This window comes from Neofelis nebulosa, chromosome 12, assembly GCF_028018385.1.
Source record: "Neofelis nebulosa isolate mNeoNeb1 chromosome 12, mNeoNeb1.pri, whole genome shotgun sequence".
Classification (NCBI taxonomy): domain Eukaryota; kingdom Metazoa; phylum Chordata; class Mammalia; order Carnivora; family Felidae; genus Neofelis; species Neofelis nebulosa.
Genome location: NC_080793.1, coordinates 10,231,681 through 10,251,091, shown reverse-complemented (window position 1 = coordinate 10,251,091; position 19,411 = coordinate 10,231,681). Strand labels below are relative to the sequence as shown.

Below are 19,411 nucleotides of genomic sequence, written 5' to 3'. Positions count from 1 at the left end.
AAAAAAAAAAAAAGAGTATGTGCTTGAGAAACGTGTGAGAACAGAGTAGCTGCTCAGTTTGCCAGGTAGCTATGTAATGGACTGGTGGCTCCACTTTTCTAACACATTTCAGGACACCCAGAGTGCCAACCTGTGGTAATGGTGGAACCCACATGAAGAGAGAATTCAAGACCATTCATTCCTCTGTGCATTGACAAAGTTCACTGGCCTGGCCAGAAGCAAGGTCAACATTTCAGAGAGTGGCCGGGTATATTAAGAAGGAACTTTTTCAGCAATAAGATCACAGGGTCAATTACTGAAATCCGTGAGAGACAGTAATAAGAGAGATGGAAAATGAGGGAGAGAGAAGTATACACAAATAATGAATGGTATGGCTCCAAATGAAAGCAAAAAAGAGACTATTTCTCCAGCACATTCTTTTTTTTTTTTTTAATATTTATTTGAGACAGAGAACACGTGCATGAGCATGAGTGGGGGACGGGCAGAGAGTAAGGGAGGGAGAGAGAATCCCAAGCAGGCTTCATGCAGTCAGCACAGGGCCCGATGCAGGGCTCAAACCCACGAACCATAGGATCATGACCTGAGTTGAAGTCAGATGCTTAACCAACTGAGCCACTCAGGCGCCCCAATCCAGCACATTCTGTGAAACACTGAACAGAAGTTAAAGTGGATTAGACTTTAAGGAATGAGTGGGAAATGTATCAAAATTTATTAGATGTGTCTGATTAGTAGATGTATCAAAATTTAAGTTGAAGAATTTATTTCTCACATTGCAAAGGGGATTAATGCTGTTATATCTGAGGTACTCTATTCATCCTATTTTTTATTTGTAATTGTTTTAAGATAAGGAAACAAAGAAAGCAAAACAGAGGGTACCTGGAAAAATGAGTTTAGATAAACTGGCTCTATACTCATTAAGAAGAAATTAACAGAAAAAGCATCAAGATATATGGAAAATTTGAAAAAAGTGAACAAGATAAACAATATAAAGGTTTTCAGTTTGATAAATACAACAGAGAGAAGTATTAACTGGATCAACAGAAAAGGCCAGCCTGGAGCGATTTTTTTTTTTTTAAGTATTAAGAGCAAAACTAAATAGACATTCCATGAGAACTATAGAAGTCACAGAAATGAGACATAAGAAAGAAGTGAATGAGATTTCTGGTTTACACAGCTGTCACTTAGACGCAACTATTAAGAAAATCATGCCGACTGAGCACACCTGGGTTTACAACCACAGCAGGAGACAGCAATAACCACTTTATACAGTGTGGTTTAGCAGAAAGAGGTTGGCCTTTAGCTTCAGACAGTGGTATCTACAAAATACGGCTCCACGGCACTACTGCTTTCTAGCCTTGTAACGTTAGCAAGTTAAAGCTCACTGAGTCTCTGTCTCATCTGTTAACCACAGCAATATCTATATCTTTTAAGATCATTACATTGGAGGTAATGCGTGTAAAGTGCTTAGAATAGCACTAGGTAGGTGCTGATGTTAATACAATAATCATTAATATTGTTAGTTTTATAAATACTATGTAGCAATGGAGTTAGTCAACAAAAATTGAGTGGACATCTATTACATGCCAGGGTGGTTAGTAGGTGCTGGAAGAGAGAAAACAGAGTGCAGACATTACTTTGAAAGAAGAAAAAAAGAAAGTCTAGGACACACGATATAAACGTTAGAAAATATTTCAATAGCTTTTTTTTTTTTTAGGTGTTCTTGCTGAGATTGAAGATTTGAAAATATGTAATATGGCCAGCTTTTTAATACATATACCATATGAACACAGACTACAAATGCTGATAATACCCGCAACATAATGCTTGTTAAGCTAAAGGAAAAGAATCAGCATATATGCAAAAAAGATTATTACTGGGGTCACTAATGAGGCAAGAGAAAGTCAAGGTTGGAATTGCCAGGAGGAAATCTATAACCCAGAGGCCCATCCAAACCATAGGTATTCCTTGACTTTAAGAACAAGGTACTGGCATGAGAGTTTGTACAAAATGTGCCTTGCACACATCTATTCCTGTGACCCAGAATGAAGAGTGACCAAAAACACAAGACCTAAATGAACACACAGCTTCAGAGGGCAAAGGCACCCCAGTGAAAGCATTCAAAGCTCAAAACAAGAGGTATCTGCTCAGAGGATTTAAAAAGATGAATTAAAAATAAAGCTCTCATATAATAATATAAACTACATATATAAATCTCAAATTAACAATTAAAATTATTTCCATTTACCTGATTGCTTAGAATTTCTTTCTTTCCACTGAATATTTTTGCATTTGATCTGGTTTTGTCTCTCTTTTCGGAGTCGTTCTAATCTTTGAGCTTGAAAAGAAATATTATAACTATAAGTTTGTCAATGAAAGTTTACTATAAACAAAGACATAATTAACTACCTTTATATGAATAAAGATGTTTTATATTGCATATGTAGAGAAAAAGTCATAAAATTTTAAAGGTGGCACCCCTGAAAAGCAAATACCAACAAAAACATGAAAATATTCTTGATTTATAATTGAAATTAGAGGATATAAAACATTAATAGAGATCATAAAGATAGTATTAACATGGAAGAGAATAATAAAATGTGAAAACTTCTGTGATTAATATGACATTTCATTATATAAATCATTAATAACGGTCTTAAAGGAATTTTAATGCACAAATGAACTGAAGTGAATATTACATTACAGGAATAAAATTACTGTTATGAATTACTCTACCCGTTTCAAAAATTAAAGATAAATGAACTCAGACTAGACTATTAAAGTTTTAAATATAAAATCCTTTATCTAAAAATCATGAAAATTATAAAATGTCAAAGCTATATAAATTAGCATAGCTTTTCTTCAGTGGGTTGAAACAGTTTATAGGTAGTAAAATAAATGATTTGTATCTTTGTAACATTAGTCAAATCTTAAAAAGAATAATTTTTCTTATACAAAATTTTAAGATATGCTGAAAGGATTAAAAAGTAAAACCTTTGGTCACTAGGACACCCCACAATTGTAAGTATTAGCATCTAAGTGCTATCTTAAGAAATTCCAACAACAGTAACAAAAGCATCACCTAAAAATCCTACATTTGTGAGATCATATGACCACTGGCTGATCAACCTTCAAAAATCAGTGAATTGATCTCTTAAAGAAATACTGTCCAGCATATATTAACAACTGCTGCATATGGAAACCACAATGGAAAAGAAAGTCATAATTGATGCCATTTCTTGAGATCTGGCTAATCTTCAACTTCCTATCCTGGCACAATGCTAACAAAAAATAAATAAGTAAACTTCTCTTTCAAGGCAGGAAACCATACACACGTGCCGTGGCATTGTGATAGGGAAACTACCACTGATACTAACCTTGCCAGAAATGTGAACTGTGCTGGCAAAAGCATCTGATAATGTCACTGTATCTAACCAAATTCCACTGGAGGAAAATACATTCAATTGCAATTAATAAATGTGAAGGGTACAGCCAAAGTAATATAATCATAAAGCTCTCAATTTAGCAGCATTCTCCTACTGAAATCCATTCAACCTGTCATACAAGATATCATCTCAATAACTCGCAAGGAAGTCAGTTTCGACTAGAGAACTGAGAATCAATGGTTCTAAATTATATTCAAACCTTCACTCAAATCCTATTTTGATAAAAATTCCTTGAGATACTGGGAAATGCTATTAATTATTTTCATCATGAGAGCAAATTATTCTTTGTAGATGTCACAGAATGCTGAATTCTGAACCAAAACCTTAACATGCTTTGCACTGTATATTGTATCTTGCAGTACTCCTTTATGTGAATTTTACATTTGGACCAGGAAAATAAACATGTAAACCTTTTCAATGTTCTACCACATTTCCTGCCATTACGTTTCCTGGGAGTTAGCAGATCACTGCTACTGATTAGTAGGAGATTATATTTTCTGATGAGCTAAATAAAAAAATCACCTCCTAGAATACCCTCTCATATTAGAACTACATTATATGTTCTAAATAATTTATCTAAGTAAAGGTCTTGGTTCATCACATTCCCTTTGAAAGGTTTCCAAAACACATAAGCTGGAAAATGGCCAGTGATAAGCTTTTAAAAGATAATCACTAGATATTTATGTACCAAAGTTTAGCATTTTCAAACCACAAAGATCAAATGGTAGAGATCAACTTAAGAAAATAAAAAGAACATATCAAAAACAGGGGCACCTTTTCTAATCTCACACTCAGTGTAGCAACTCCTATTAACAGCAGCCCAAACAAATATTCAGCTATTTACCTCCAACATCCCTTTGCCTCCCACAATCCTTCCATGGCCAAGAAATGGCTCTGGCAGCAGTACTCGGTGGCTGGTCAGCTTTCTATATTAAAGGTTCTTTATTATGTCAACCTGAAACCTGCCACTAGGTAGTCTACCCACTGGGACTAATGTTGCTCTGTGAAGATGCTCAAAGTCAGTCCACTTCCCTTTCTACATGAAGACTTTTGAGAAAGAGAACATCCAACCTGCCTCCCCTAGCCACCTTTTTCCTCTATTCATCTTCTGTCTACTTCCTTCTGATAGCGTCATTCCAGTGCCACTGTCCATTCACAGTCACAAAGACGGAGATGGTGTTTAGGCTCGCTCTTACCGTAATACATGCAGGTTCCTGTTAACACACAGAAACCTTCCCCATTAAAGCTATTCCAACATTATGCATTATTCTGTAAGATTGCTGACTGATTTAAAGCTCAGAAGACATGACTAAAAGGCAATGTTTACCTGTATTTGAGCGTCTTCTAATACCAAAGTCCCAACTTGAGGTAATATCGACTGACTGGGCATATACATAGCCCTGAGTCTCACCATTGCTTCCCTGAATTTCTGACCCACTGTCTCCAGGCATTGAAGGAGGATGAATCTTCTCTAGGTCAACATCATGATCAATGAGAACCATCTCACACATTCCTGTGTCATCACTGGTCACATGTGACTGTCGAATATGAGCTAGAATGATAGTTGGATTGTCCAAGAAGGCCATCCTTTCTGTGGGCCAATCTCCTTAAAAGGCTATTTTCTCCTCTTCATATTGTTTCACGTGCTCACCTCCCTAGAAACATGATGTACACAGCAATATTTAAGAATAAGGAAGAAAATGACTGAATCATTTTTCAAACAAATCAATGTGGTAAAATGCTACCTTGAAAATCAACATTTATCCCTGCACCTAGGAGCTTACAAGGATTAAGTCTAAGCTGAAAGGAAATCCTTATAAGCACTGGGAGCTACAGCTCTAGTCAATGAGATCTCCACGGTATCAGTGAGAATGGCTTCTTCTCTTGCAAAACAAATAATAGTGATTCCTTAGGCCACTCAAAACACATAATTACCGTTAAAACAATAAATCTGCCTTTCTTTCTCCCTTTATTCCCATGCAGTCTTCTCATTACTTTATAAGGTCAGGGAGAACAAGTTGTATTTTCCTCACATTATGAGCTCGGGTATGAAACTATTTCTTTAGTTTACATTTCCCCCTCTTTGTCATAGGGTTGTGAGGTAACTAAAAGAACACAGACAATACTTTGAGTTACTAGGAATTTTGCAAAAATGTACCACCAAAGTAGTTTTGTTCAATAAATACATTTTCCTTTCTTCTGATTTAAGGTAACATTATGCTTTTCAAATAAACTTTATCAGGGATGCCTGGGTGGCTCAGTTGGTTGAGTGTCCAACTTCAATTCGGGTCATGATCTCACAGTTCGGTTTGTGAGTTCGAGCCCTACGTTGGGCCCGCTGCTGTGAGCGCGAAGCCTGCTTTGGATCCTCTGTCCCCCTGTCTGCCCCTCCTCCACTTGTGCTCATTCTCTATCAAAAAAAAAAAAAAAAAAAAAATTGAAAAAAATAAAAGTTTACAAAAATAAAATAATAAAAAAATAAACTTTGTTAATCGAACTTCTTTGCTACCAAAAATTAATTTCTTTTTAATTTTTTTAGTTTTTTTTTCTTTTTTGTAATGGTTTAGTTTTGAAAAAGAGAAAGAGAGAGAGCATGAGTAAGGGAGGGGCAGAGAGAGAGGGGGACAGAACAGAGGATCCAAAGCAGGCTCTATGCTGACAGCAGAGATCCCGATGTGAGGCCTGAACTCAAGAACCATGAGATCATAACCTGAGCAGAAGTCAGACACTTAACTGACTGAGCCACCCAGGTGCCCCCCTCAATTAATTTCTTATTTTAGAAACCTCACTCTAAGAACTGCTTCCTGAATCCTGATGAAACTAAAATGATGTTTCTTCTGGGAACAAGATGGTACCTCCTCAATTAAATGCCAATACTCAGCAAAGAAAACATGGTAGTCTCCCCTTATCTGTGGCTTCATTTTCTGCAGTTTGTTACTTGTGGTCAAACTTGGTCCAAAAGCAGATGATCCTCCTTCTGACATACTGTCAGAGATCAATGATAGTAGCCTAACGCTATGTCACAATACCTATGTCATTCAGTGTGCTTCATACCATCACATAGGCTTTTTCTTTGTTTTTGAGAGAGAAAGGGGGGGGGGGGAGGGAATTCCAGACAAGCTCCATGCTGTCAGCACGGAGCCTGGCACAGGGCTCAATCCCACAAACCCTGGGATCATGACCTGCGCCGAAATAAGAGTCAGACGCTTAACCAACTAAGCCACCCAGGCGCCCCACATCACATAGGCATTTTATCATCTGACATCACAGGAAGGTTGAGTATAGTACAATAAGGTATTCTGAGAGACAGACCACATTCACGTAACTTTTATTACAGTTTATTGTTATAATTGATCTGTTTTATTATTGTTGCTAGTCTCTTACCATGTCTAATTTGAAAACTAAATTTTATCATAGGTATGTACGGGTAGGAGAAAAAATAGTATTTATAGGGTTTGGTACTATCCATGGTTTTCGGCATCCACTGCGGGTCTTGGAACATACCCCCTGAGAATAAGGGGAGAGTACTGTAGTACAGAACACTGGTTAGGATGAGGACACACAGGCAGGACTGGGTTCAAATCTTAACCCTGTCACTTGCTAGCTATGTGATCCTGGTCAAAATAAACTTAACCTCTGAGCCTGTTTTCTTTTTTCATTTATAAAATGGGGATCCCAAGGATAAGAGGATATATAAGAGATAATGCAGGTAAAGTGCTCAAAAGAACACCTGACACATAATTAAATAGTAGCTATTAATAATAATAATGATTATGGTAAAAATAATCACTACTAACTTCAGCTTTCAATTCTTGTTAAAAATAATCCTAAAATATATCAACATCTCATCCTTCTTTAGTAAGTTCACAGCATGTAAAATAAATGTGTGCTTCCTTTTTGACAGAGGACTCCACAAGTCACCTGGGTCACCTTCCACCTCCTTTAAAATTATTATGAGATGCAAGGAACATGAAAGCTGGATTGAGTATGTTCCTAGAACAGTCCTAGAAGGTATTTATTTTTAGAAAGACCTCTAATACCAGATTTCTTGTCATTTCTTTCTCCTAGAAATGGAACAAAGGGGGAAATCTAGTTAATAAATCATTATAAAGACTGAGGTTTTATAAACTTTTCTCTAGTAACACATTATACTGATATCACTTGGTAGATCTTAAAAATAAAAATACTGAGATTAGGAGAAAATTTAACTGAGGAGCACCTCTAATCAAAGAATTATACTAATCTTCATTTTTTCCTTCAAATATACTCATGGAGTAGTTCTACTACGCTGAGGATATTGGGAAATGCCAAGGTAAGGTATCCCTGAATCAAAAAGTTTATACCCTAAAACAGCCCTACTGTATTTCCTAATCCTTACAAGGAGATTTCTCCAAGTGTCACATTTCTGAGTTTCAGAAATGTTAATGTCAGCCTAACATTTTAAGTGTTTTAATCAGAAAACCATTACAGAATTAAAGGGGAACACTGAAATTTCACTTGTAAAAGTAATTACGATACCACAAAGAGATGTATACAACCACGGAATTACTTATAAAGTATTTGACTATTTGTTTTGTAACAAAATCATAGCATCACAGATGGCCAAAGCTGCAAACATCCTTGTAGCCAGCAAGCGTCTCCCCTGTGGGGGTAAGGCAATGAGGCCCGAGCAGAATGGCAGGTGCTTTCAATTTCATATTGAATAATTTTCCCCTACAAAAACAAGGACTTTGGTGAGAAGCCACACATTTAACAGGCACTGACAAGTCAAAGGGCAAAGAAACAAAAGTGTACTGAAGTACCCTCAACAGAATCTTTTTTTTTTTTTTTAAGAAAATGGATCTGCTCCATCACCTCTTATGAGGAAAAGAGTTATGGGCAAATACCTCTGAAGGCACATACCAATTCCCTAACTTTATCCTTCTGGTACAGAGGCCCCAAAATATTCCAACAGGAGCAGATATCTTCTCTATTAGTACACTACGACCTCATACAAGTTTACTTCATACTTAGTATACTGTGACTTCGTACAAGTATGATTCGCTCAACAAATATTTATTCAATACCAGTTCTGACAGGGAATTCCCACAAGTCTGCCCTGGAAAACATGCCTTCCACATCCCATGACATGTACTTGAGGATTCAGACTGTAAGTTCCACAAGGACAGGAGCCACACCACCACATCCCTTCTGGCAATAAAGAATCTTCCACACGGCAGAAATTCAGTAACGGTTGATGTCTGACTTCCAAGGACTGTATAATTTTGTAGTAGGGATAAGTCATATGTGAGCATGTGTAGTGTGATTATACAGAAAGGAATGCCTTTTTTTCTATGAATACAGACACAAGAGCTTCTCTTCAATGTGCCCTTCATAACTGTCACCTTGGGACACTAAGCAACCTATCCCAACGCTACTCTTCAGAACCAAAAGAACGTGTTTTAAATCACTTTAAGAGCAGCAAATTATCACTTGAAGGTAGATTTGATTTCTAAGACAAAGATATTCCCAACACAGATGAAAACAAGTTATTTTCTCTGATCAGTTGTGCAAAGATCAAAGATTTTTAAAACCTAGAGTTGGTAGGGTTCAGAGAACTGAGCTCATGCACAGTTACATGTGCATTACAGGGAATGTAAACTGACAGTTTTTAAATTTTTTTTTTTTTCAACGTTTTTTTATTTATTTTTGGGACAGAGAGAGACAAAGCATGAACGGGGGAGGGGCAGAGAGAGAGGGAGACACAGAATCGGAAACAGGCTCCAGGCTCCGAGCCATCGGCCCAGAGCCTGACGCGGGGCTCGAACTCACGGACCGTGAGATCGTGACCTGGCTGAAGTCGGACGCTTAACCGACTGCGCCACCCAGGCGCCCCTAAACTGACAGTTTTTAGATGGTAATGTGGTAATGTCTCTCAAAGTATAACGAGTATCCTTTGGGCAACCCTACTTGTAGGATTTGCTCTTAGGAGATAACTATGCAAAAATATTTATCTCAGGATTGTTTGTTATACTGAAAATCTGAAAGTAACCTAAACATCCATCAGTGGTGATGTGCCAAGGCAAATACATACAATAGAATACTACATAGTCATTAAAAATACATGGTAGAAAATGGATAAACAAAATGCGGTATATACATACAATGGGATATTCGTCAGCCTTAAAAAGGAAGAAAATTCTGGGGCGCCCAGGTGGCTCAGTCGGTTGAGCGGCCGACTTCAGCTCAGGTCATGATCTCACAGTCTGTGAGTTCGAGCCCCACGTCGGGCTTTGTGCTGACAGCTCAGAGCCTGGAGCCTGTTTCAGATTCTGTGTCTCCCTCTCTCTGACCCTCCCCCGTTCATGCTCTGTCTCTCTCTGTCTCAAAAATAAATAAACGTTTAAAAAAAATTAAAAAAAAATTAAAGAAAAGGAAGAAAATTCTGACATATTCTATAACATGGGTGAACCCTGAGGAGATCATGCTAAATGAAAAAAGTCACAAAAAGACAAATATCGTATGATTGCACTTATATGAAGTACCTAGAGTAGTCAAATTGATAGAGACAGAAAGTAGAATGGTGGATGCCAGGGGCTGGAGGGAGAGGAAAATGGGGAATATTTAAAAGGTATATATAAGTTTAGGAAGATAAAAAGTTTGAGAGATTGATGGTGGTGATGGTTGCACAACAATGTGAATATACTTAATGCCACTGAACTGTACTCTTAAAAATGGTTAAAACAGTAAATTTTATGTTATATACTATATATATTACCACAATTTTTTAAGTTTACATTTTTAAAAAATGTCCAGGGGGGCGCCTGGGTGGCGCAGTCGGTTAAGCGTCCGACTTCAGCCAGGTCACGATCTCACGGTCTGTGAGTTCGAGCCCCACGTCAGGCTCTGGGCTGATGGCTCAGAACCTGGAGCCTGTTTCCGATTCTGTGTCTCCCTCTCTCTCTGTCCCTCCCCCGTTCATGCTCTGTTCTCTCTCTGTCCCAAAAAATAAAATAAACGTTGAAAAAAAAATTTTTTTTAAATGTCCAGGAAATGTCACATTAAACAAAATTAAGTAAGTTTTCTTCTTGCTGTTTAATTACAGCCTTCTCAAATTTTTTTTTTTAAGTTTATTTAAGTAATCTCTACACCCAATAGGCTCGAACTCACAACCCTGAAATCATGAGCCGCAGGCTCTACTGACTGAGCCAGCCAGGTGCTCCAGACTTCTCAAAGCTTTTAAACTACTAATGTATATTGTGAACCTCTAAAAGTAGGGAATCTAGAAACGCAGTATATCCCAAATCTCAAACTTATCTGATCCCTAAACATGTCTTCATCTAGGAACACTAACACATATCAATGTATAAGAGATTCACAAAACATGGTTCAGAAATGCTACTCTAAATGTTCACAAATGCTGTTTCTTTGGGCCTTGAATGCCTTCCCTGGATATTACCAATTCTTGATTGAGATACCTCGTCCTTTTTATATATCTTTGGGCCATTAGATAAACAATTTCAGGCTCCAGGAGATCTGCTCCCCTAAGATGTCCTACTTTTCTAAGATTCTCCCACTTTTTACTCCAGGTTCCTCAAAGCACAAGAGATTTGTTTTACTAAAAATGAAAACAACAGAGACACCCACACAGAGTGGGAGGACATGAGATGCCCCATAATGACAGCCATTTTTAACTTACTGGGTAGGTCTCCCTTTATACTTACTTCATTTGTTGAACAAATACTTAAGTTCCTACTATGTGCTAAATATTGTTCTAGGTACACTTTGGATGCTATTACCACTTTACATAACCATTTGTGTTCATTAATGACCATGCAACCTGCCTGTGTTAACTTTGAACATGCCCTAAACGGGGAAGTAAAATTTTAGTAGGTTTTAATGGATATCAAGTCTTAATACAAGTCTATTTTTAAAAACAATTTTGGGGGCACCTGGGTGGCTCAGTCGGTTGAGCAACTGACTTTGTCTCAGGTCATGATCTCCGGATTTGTGAGTTCAAGCCCCACATCCAGCTCGCTGCTGTCAGCCTGTCAGCACAGTCTGCTTCGGATCCTGTTTCCTTCTCTCTGCCCCTCCCCCGCTTGTGCTCTACCAAAGATAAATAAATATTTTTAAAAATTAAAATAAAATAACTTTTTTTAATGTTTGTTTACTTTTGAGAGAGGGAGAGACAGAGTACGAGAAGGGGAGGGCAGAGAGAGAGGGAGACATAGAATCTGAAATAGGCTCCAGGCTCTGAGCTGTCTGCACGGAGCCCAACGTGGGGCTCAAACCCACAGAGCACGAGATCATGACCTGAGTCAAAGTCAGATGCTTAACGACTGAGGCACACAGGCACCCCCGATCAAGTATATTTTTTTTTAATTTTTAAAAAATGTTTATTTATTTTTGAGAGAGAGGCAGAGCATGAGTTGGGGAGGGGCAGAAAGAGAGGGAGACACAGAATTCAAAACAGGCTCCAGGCTCTGAGCTGTCAACCCAGAGCCCAAATACAAGTCTATTTTTAATAATAACTTTATACACACTCTCCAAATTTTCTTTGCAATGGCTTATAGAAAAACATAAGACACAACACAGTAAAAAAGTAGATGAGAAAAGTGGCAGAGGATAAGCAACTCTGGATGAATGTTGTAAGATCTTGTACATTTGCCACAGGAAGACTGCAGAATCCCAGAAGCAAAAAGCAATCATAATAACTAAACTTAACTTAAAGCTACCTTTTTAGGTGGATTAATTCATATAATTCTAAAAATAATTCTATGAGATAGTATTTCTGTCTCCATTTTATAGATGAAAAAACTGAGGCACATCAAAAAACCTGCCCAAAGCCAAGATAGTTAATAATTCTGAGAATCTTAAGCATTATACAGCCTCTCAAAACAAAAATGAACAAAGCATTACAACACTCATAATAAACAAGGTTTTAAAAAATCCCGTTGTTGAGTTATTTGGGATCTGGGGCCTTACAAAAATTTCTCCCAAGGGTCTTTGTGGAAAATGTAATACAGTAAATGCGTTATGCAGAATAGACATTTAGCCTCCCCTCCACTCGTGCAACTATGATTTATACAACAGTAGTGCATATAATGGTTGTTCAAAAATAAAAAAAATTACAAAATTTTACAGAAGAAAGGAACTTCAAAGATCATTTACTTGTTGACCTGAAACCACAGAGGAAAGGTTTACTTTAAATTCCCAGTTAGATGTAAGTATCTTCTTAAAATCCCTAGAGATTTATGCAACTTCAGCTATAAGCAAAGTCCATACCTGAAATATTCTATTTCTTTAACCCCAGCACAAGCAAATGAGCCCCCTCTATACTTCTTCACTCCCTAAGGACCTGACATAGGTCTTGAACGTGACTTAAATCACTCAAGTCCAGCCAATGATTTAAAGGATTCCCTTTCCTGGACTTTCAAAACACTCTGTACACCCACTTCCCTCTGCCAAACAGACTTCAAGCCCCCTCACCTGCAATCTGTGAAAACTTGTCTGAATAAGCAACAGCCTGAGGCTTCTCCAAGGTCTGCAAACTCCCAATCAAAAATTACTGCTGCCCCATCAATGTGTCATATAAATGTTGGCATGTTAATTGTGTATTTATAAGATTGTTAATGGTTAGTTAATTTACCTCCCACACTATTATTGTACTTGAAATGATTTAACGTCTGCTGAGGGAGTTAACAACATGTAACAGCAGATGTGAGATTTTTTTTTTTTTTTTTTTTACCTTTCCTCACTGTACCCCGACTTCATGCTATTAGCATTAACTTCAAGTTAAACCTGATTCCTATACAGGACTCCTTAAGAGTGTTATAGAAGCACTCACATTTATTTTGCATAAGAAACGATCACAATTTAGGAAAACAAGGCTTTTTATCATTATAGTCTTTCATTTATAAAAACCAACAGATCCTGTGTTTTACTAAGATTTCAACATCCTCTGATCCAGTTAAACTTCAGAGTTCATGCCTCCTGAAATTTGAAAATTATTGAAATGACCATTAAAATAAAATGCACTTTATTGCTTTAAAATCTCTTTTTCTAACTCTCTAATTTAACTCTAAATTAAACCTTCATTTATTTTTTTAGACCGGCAAAAATTAAGCTTTTTATTCCTTTAGAGAATTAAAATCTCCACGTGAATATGCCTAATTTCATTAAACAGTAAATGGTGAGACTCTATATCTGGAGAGTTTAATTTTTTCTTTCATAAAAGTACTTGCTAGACTCAAAACAACCAAAAAGAAATGCTTGTATCTTCTTTTAAATAATATGGGATTCATTCACGAAACATCATTGAGAGCTAGGCACTGGGAATACTACAAAAAATTGTATGAACACTGGCCTGCACCTTCCAGAGCCTTACAAACTTTGGCAGATGAGCTACCTCGTGTACATACATTCAAGTAATATAAGGTAACACATACTAACCACCAAATAAAACACTAAGACGATATGTTTTTCAAGAGACAAGAAAGTTACAGAAGGCTTCAGGAAGGAAGAAAGTTGCATCTAGGGATCACCAACCTACCAGGAGACCAGGTTTTCTCCCCTGTAAAATGTCTCCTTTGGAACAAGAGACCCTGGCCCTTGATTTTTCTTGGGCTACTAACCTCTACCTGAAATGTCTCTGAATCTTACCAGCTGCCACATCCAGTTAAAGGATGGGAGTACACAGTAAACGTGTCCACGGACACACCCGAAGGGGAGAGGACAGTGGCCATAAATCAAGGTATTACAGAACCTTGGGGGAGCCACCTAAAGCAACAGGCTATAAGAAACTTACTTTTAGAATTCACTCATATTCTGCATTCTATCCTATAATATACTGCACCTGTATTGTTTTAACAGGAAAAAGTTTTACCTTTGAATACACCACTAAAATGGATAGTCCAGGAATACATGCCATGCTTACTTTGTGGCTTCCAATATTCCCTGGCACATACTGGAATTCTCATAAACCCAGTTTGGACAGCAAGGCCTAGTGGAGAAACAGACTCTGCTATAAGAAATGTCTGATTTTGTGAAGATAAAATGGCATTTTATCAATGGGCCACTCGAGGAAGGGCTGAATTTTGCTCAATAGAGGTTTCCTATGACAAGTATGAAGAACAACTGTCGGGGCACCTGGCTGGCTCAGTCAGAAGAACATGCAGCTCTTAATCTCAGTGGGGGCACCTGGGTGGCTCAGTTGGTTAGGCGTCAGACTTCACCTCAGGTCATGGTTTCGTGGTTCATGAGTTTGAGCCCTGCGTCCGGCTCTGTGCTGACAGCTCGGAGCCTGGAGTCTGCTTGAGATTCTGTGTCTCCTGTCTATGGTCATACCACCCTAAACGCGCCCAATCGCATCTCATCCCAGAAGCTAAACAGGGTCGGGCCTGGTTAGTACTTGGATGGGAGATTCTGTGTCTCCCTCTCTCTCTGCCTCTCCCTCACTCACGCTCGATCTCTTCCTCTCTCAAAAATAAACATTAAAAAAAAAAAAAAAGGAATCTCAGGTTTATATGTTCAAGCCTCAAAGAGATTACTTAAAAATGAGACCTTAAAAAAAAAGAACTGTAATTATTAATAACACCAAACTATACATAAAGTTGCAAGCACAAGTTAGACTAAAATCCAGATTTTTATGCAGCCATTATAAAACAATCAGTATTTTTGAAGTGTTTTGAAATAATGTTTAATAGCTAGCAATAGATGTGAAACTTCAGAAAATCTAACCACCCCACCACCCCCAAAACTCCAAACATGCCAACAGCCAGAAATGGCTGTTACAATAAATCTGCCAGTTTGGTGCAATGCAGCCCTAAATTATTTTTCCGTTGGGGGTTGTCTCTCTGACATAACTAGATTTGATTGACACTTGTGGCAATAAACAAATAATTTCAGATTTTACTTTAATATTTCAGGTAAAAGTGTTTATAGTTTTACCTAGAGTGAAGAAATGAATAATGCCAGAGAAACAAGACTGCTTCCCAGTGTGAAATTTCTGAAATATGTCAGTATAGGAGCTGAAACCATAAATAGCACTCAACTGCCCACCAAATACTCATTCACTGATTACATTCATCTGACAGATATCTATAAAGCACTTACTATGTGCCAGGCACCAGAGATATAATGCTAAGAAAAAGATTTGGCCTCTGCCTTCCAAGAAGCTGAAAGTGTGCATGGTAGTCAGAATTCAAAGATGACTCCAGAAATTCTTGTCTCTTGATACCCATGCAATGGTGTCACGCCCACTCCTGGAGTGTGGATAAAACCTAACCAACAGAGTATAGCAAAAGTGTTGGGGCTGGTGTGGCGGCAGGGGCCGGGGGGGGTGTGGAGGGTAAGTTACACCCTGATTACTGTTATGTAAGACTCCATCGTAGGCAACTGAAGAGACGTATCTTCCTGCTGACCTCAAAGAAGCAAACAGCCAAGTTATGGAACAACACATGGCAAGGATCTGAGAATAACCTGCAGGCACTGAGAGTGGCCCAGCCAACGGGTAGCAAGAAATGAGGACTTTAGTCATACAGCCACAAGGAAATGAATTCTACCTGAAAGAGCCTGGAAAGCAATCTTTCTTCCCTCATCAAACCTCCAGATGTCATCCCTTTGAGACCCTCAGCAGAAAACCCAAATGAAGCTGTAACTCCTGACCCGTTGAGAGCCAATAAATGTGTATTGTTTTAAGCCACTAAGTTTGTGTTAATTTGTTAAGCAGCAATAGAAATGAAAATAGTGCAGGAAAACAGCCTAGACTCCTCTGCCTTGATATACAACCCAGTTTTACTCACCTGCCCCTTCTCCCCAGCAGACAACACCCAGAACTTTCTGAACATGGTTCAGCCTTTGGTAATGATAATCCCCTTGAGATGTGCCCCTCTCCACTACAAACCTTATTCTTCAAAGTGGAACTCAAGAATCCCATCCTGTGAACTCCTCTCCAATTTGCAGGGTCCAAAATGTTTTAAAAGCACTTTATGTCTACCTTCAATATAGTCAATTATATGAATATCATGTATAAGGAACTGATTTTAAACTTTTTGATCCAATTCTAGAATCTGAAGTGTGGTTACTGTATAGAGGTATAAACCTCTCCCCCTGCCCAATCATTTGTAAAGTTGCTAAAGGTAGGAATACCTAGACCCCAACAGTAATGCAGTGGTTCTAATGTGATGGTTCTCCGTTGGAAGGTGATTTTGTTCCCCAGGGGACATTTGGCAATGTCTGGAGACATCTCTGGTTGTCACACTAGGGGTGGGTGCTGTTGGCATGTAGTGGATAAATGCCACAGATGCTGCTAAACATCCTGCAATGCACAGACAGTACCCACAACAAGGAATTATACCTCCCCAAAAGGTCAGTGTCAATGATGCCAAGGTTGAGAAACTCTGCTGTGATATGCTGTGTGAAGCCACTAAATCTGTGGTAATTTCCAACCCCCTTGGAACAGTTTCATTTATACTGAGACTAAACTATACAACTTTCCCGCTAAAATCTCTGCTCAAATCTTCGAAGGTACTAAACAAGCTCAACGCCCAGCATCTGTTTACTGAAATTTTAACATGCCCTAAGGAAAATCAAAGCCTAAATTACTACAGTAAAGACAAGTTGCATTCCATCATCAAACTTGATCTGAAGCTTATCCACCCTTCTTCATCTGGCTACCTCCTACTAATTCCTCAAAATCCAGGTCAATGGTCAATTCTTCCAGGAAACCTCCCCAGTGAATCCCACACAGCAGGTTAGCTGCTCCCTTCTGTGTGGCCCCACTGCGCTGCACTTTGTCACTAGTTCCACCAAATAATTTACCCAGCACGGTGCCTGCTAGTAGTAAGTACTATGCATTTGTTGAATTTATTCATACAACAAATACTTATGGAAGCCTACTACGTGCCAGGCACTATTCTAGAATGCAAAGAGTACAGCAGAAAACAAAGCAGAAAGTCCCACCCTCACTGAGTACACATTCTAGTGGGGGAGACAAGCAAAACAAAAGAGTAAATTATATGCTAAATTAGAAGAGCTATGGTAGGGACACCTGGGTGGCTCAGTCGGTTGAGTGTCCGACTTCGGCTCAGGTCATGATCTCACGGTTTGTGAGTTCGAGCCCCACGTCGGGCTCTGTGCCGACAGCTCGGAGCCTGGAGCCTGGAGCCTGCTTCCGATTCTGTGTCTCCTCTCTCTCTCTGCCCCTCCCCCACTTACACTCTGTCTCTGTCTCAAAAATAAACAATAAAAGGAGAAAAAAAAAAAAAGAAGTGCTATGGTAGGACAGCACAGGCAAGAGAGAAGGGCATGCCAGGTGGTGGAGCCACAGCTGCAATTATAAATGGTCAAGGAACGCCTCACTGAGAACCTGACATTTGAGTTAATATTTGAAGGAGGTGAGAGGACAAGCCAGGTAAACGTCTGAAGGGAAGTTTAGGGGAGTGTGCCTCGCACCGTTCAAGAAGTAGCAAGGAGTCCAGCAGGGAAGCAAGTAGTAGAGGACGAGGTCTGGAAGAGAGGAGCAAACTTGTGGAGTGCAGGCCATTCTAAAGATTCTTCCTTTACACCAAGTAAAGTAGAAAATCACAAGGGGATTGCGAGCAGAGCAGTTGATATGATCTAACTCAAATTTTAAAAGGATCTCCCTGGGGGCACCTGGGTGGCTCGGTGGGTTAAACGTCCAACTCTCAGTTTCTTCTGCTCAGGTCATGGTCTTGCAGTTTGTGAGTTCGAGTCCCACATCGGGCTCTGTGCTGACAATGCGGAGCCTGCTTGGGATTCTCTCTGCCCCTCCCTCTCCCTCTCTCAAAATAAATAGACAAACTTAAAAAAAAAAAAAAAAAAAAAAAAAAGGATCTCTCTCTGGACATAGGACATAGCAGCCAGAGAGAGCCTTAAAAAAAAAAAAAAAAAAAAAAAGACTGAATGAATGACTAATCACACGATTTTTTTAAATATATAATTATCTATTTATATGTTGGTTTTCTCTTCTAAACTCTCAGCTCCTTAAGGACACTGTCTTATTCATCACTGTGCTGCCAGATTCTAGTAGAATGTGGCTGGCATCCAGTAAGAGCTCCACGCAGAATGAATAGATGAACAAACCCATCTTTCTTGTTCCCAAAGGGGTGCACCATGATTTTTCCCAAAAAAAGACCCCTTATCCATGGTGCTGGTTCAAGTAGATAAGTTTCCCACTACAGTCTAAGATTTATTTTCCTTTCATTGTCTCCTTGATGTCTGAAGTTTGCTTAAACAAATACAAGAATTCAAGAGAGTTATGCTTCCACTTGCCTGGCCCCCTGGTTAACCACATCATCATTTAAGGGAAGCAACACAGTTTACTGCCAGCACCACTCAGGAAACCTGAATTCCAATTCCCTAATAACCAGGGACCTAATTACATGGCTTCGGACAAGTCACTTCTTTAAGCCTCTTTAAAACTGTTTTACATTATCAGTCCATTGTTACATCTGTTATGTGGGGAGTTTGCACTATGAAAAGGGCCTTTCAGCTCTCAAATTCTATTCCTGTCACGTCTGAGGAGGAGAAGGATATGGCTGGAGTTTACCCCAGAGTCCAACTAAAAAGTTTTGTGTTTTTGCTTCAGAGGAAAAAAGAATTCTATTGCAATTTTCACTTATAACATTGTGCCATGGTTCAGACTCTAGGAAAAGTACAAGGAATTCCTTTTTTGACAAAGATTTTAATAGTATCAACATTTTGGCAGCAAACCCACTACACAGGTAAACCATGTTGACTGAGTTGAATGGGCATTATCACCACCTGTTTTTTTAATGCTATTATGTATAGAATCCAGTTCCTAGAACGCTAAGTGTTACAGTAAACACATCTAGAATTCCAGGTCATTGTCTGTAGCCTGCCTAGGGAATAACAATGGGATGACTTCAAGTGAGTAAGGTATCTCTGACTCTGTTCCGTGAACAGTGAACTATCCATAATGTATGTCCTATCCACTTCATAGG

At 38.7% G+C, this 19,411-nt stretch overlaps 1 protein-coding gene across 8 annotated transcripts in view; it reads right to left on the bottom strand.

Moving 5' to 3' along the window:
- Window positions 1–19,411, bottom strand: part of MAPKAP1 (MAPK associated protein 1) — a 244,954-nt gene that overhangs the window by 209,803 nt on the left and 15,740 nt on the right. For 6 of the 8 annotated variants that reach the window (XM_058694114.1, XM_058694118.1, XM_058694110.1 and 3 more), the window contains 2 exons: window positions 4,771–5,098; window positions 2,246–2,335 (listed from right to left, as the gene is read on the bottom strand). The exons of 1 other annotated variant lie outside the window; for it this stretch is intronic. In XM_058694114.1, coding sequence (XP_058550097.1) covers window positions 2,246–2,335; window positions 4,771–5,029 — 349 coding nt within the window. In that variant the 5' untranslated portion in view covers window positions 5,030–5,098. The remainder of the gene's footprint in view (window positions 1–2,245; window positions 2,336–4,770; window positions 5,099–19,411) is intronic. One more of the 8 variants, XM_058694113.1, reaches the window with a different exon arrangement.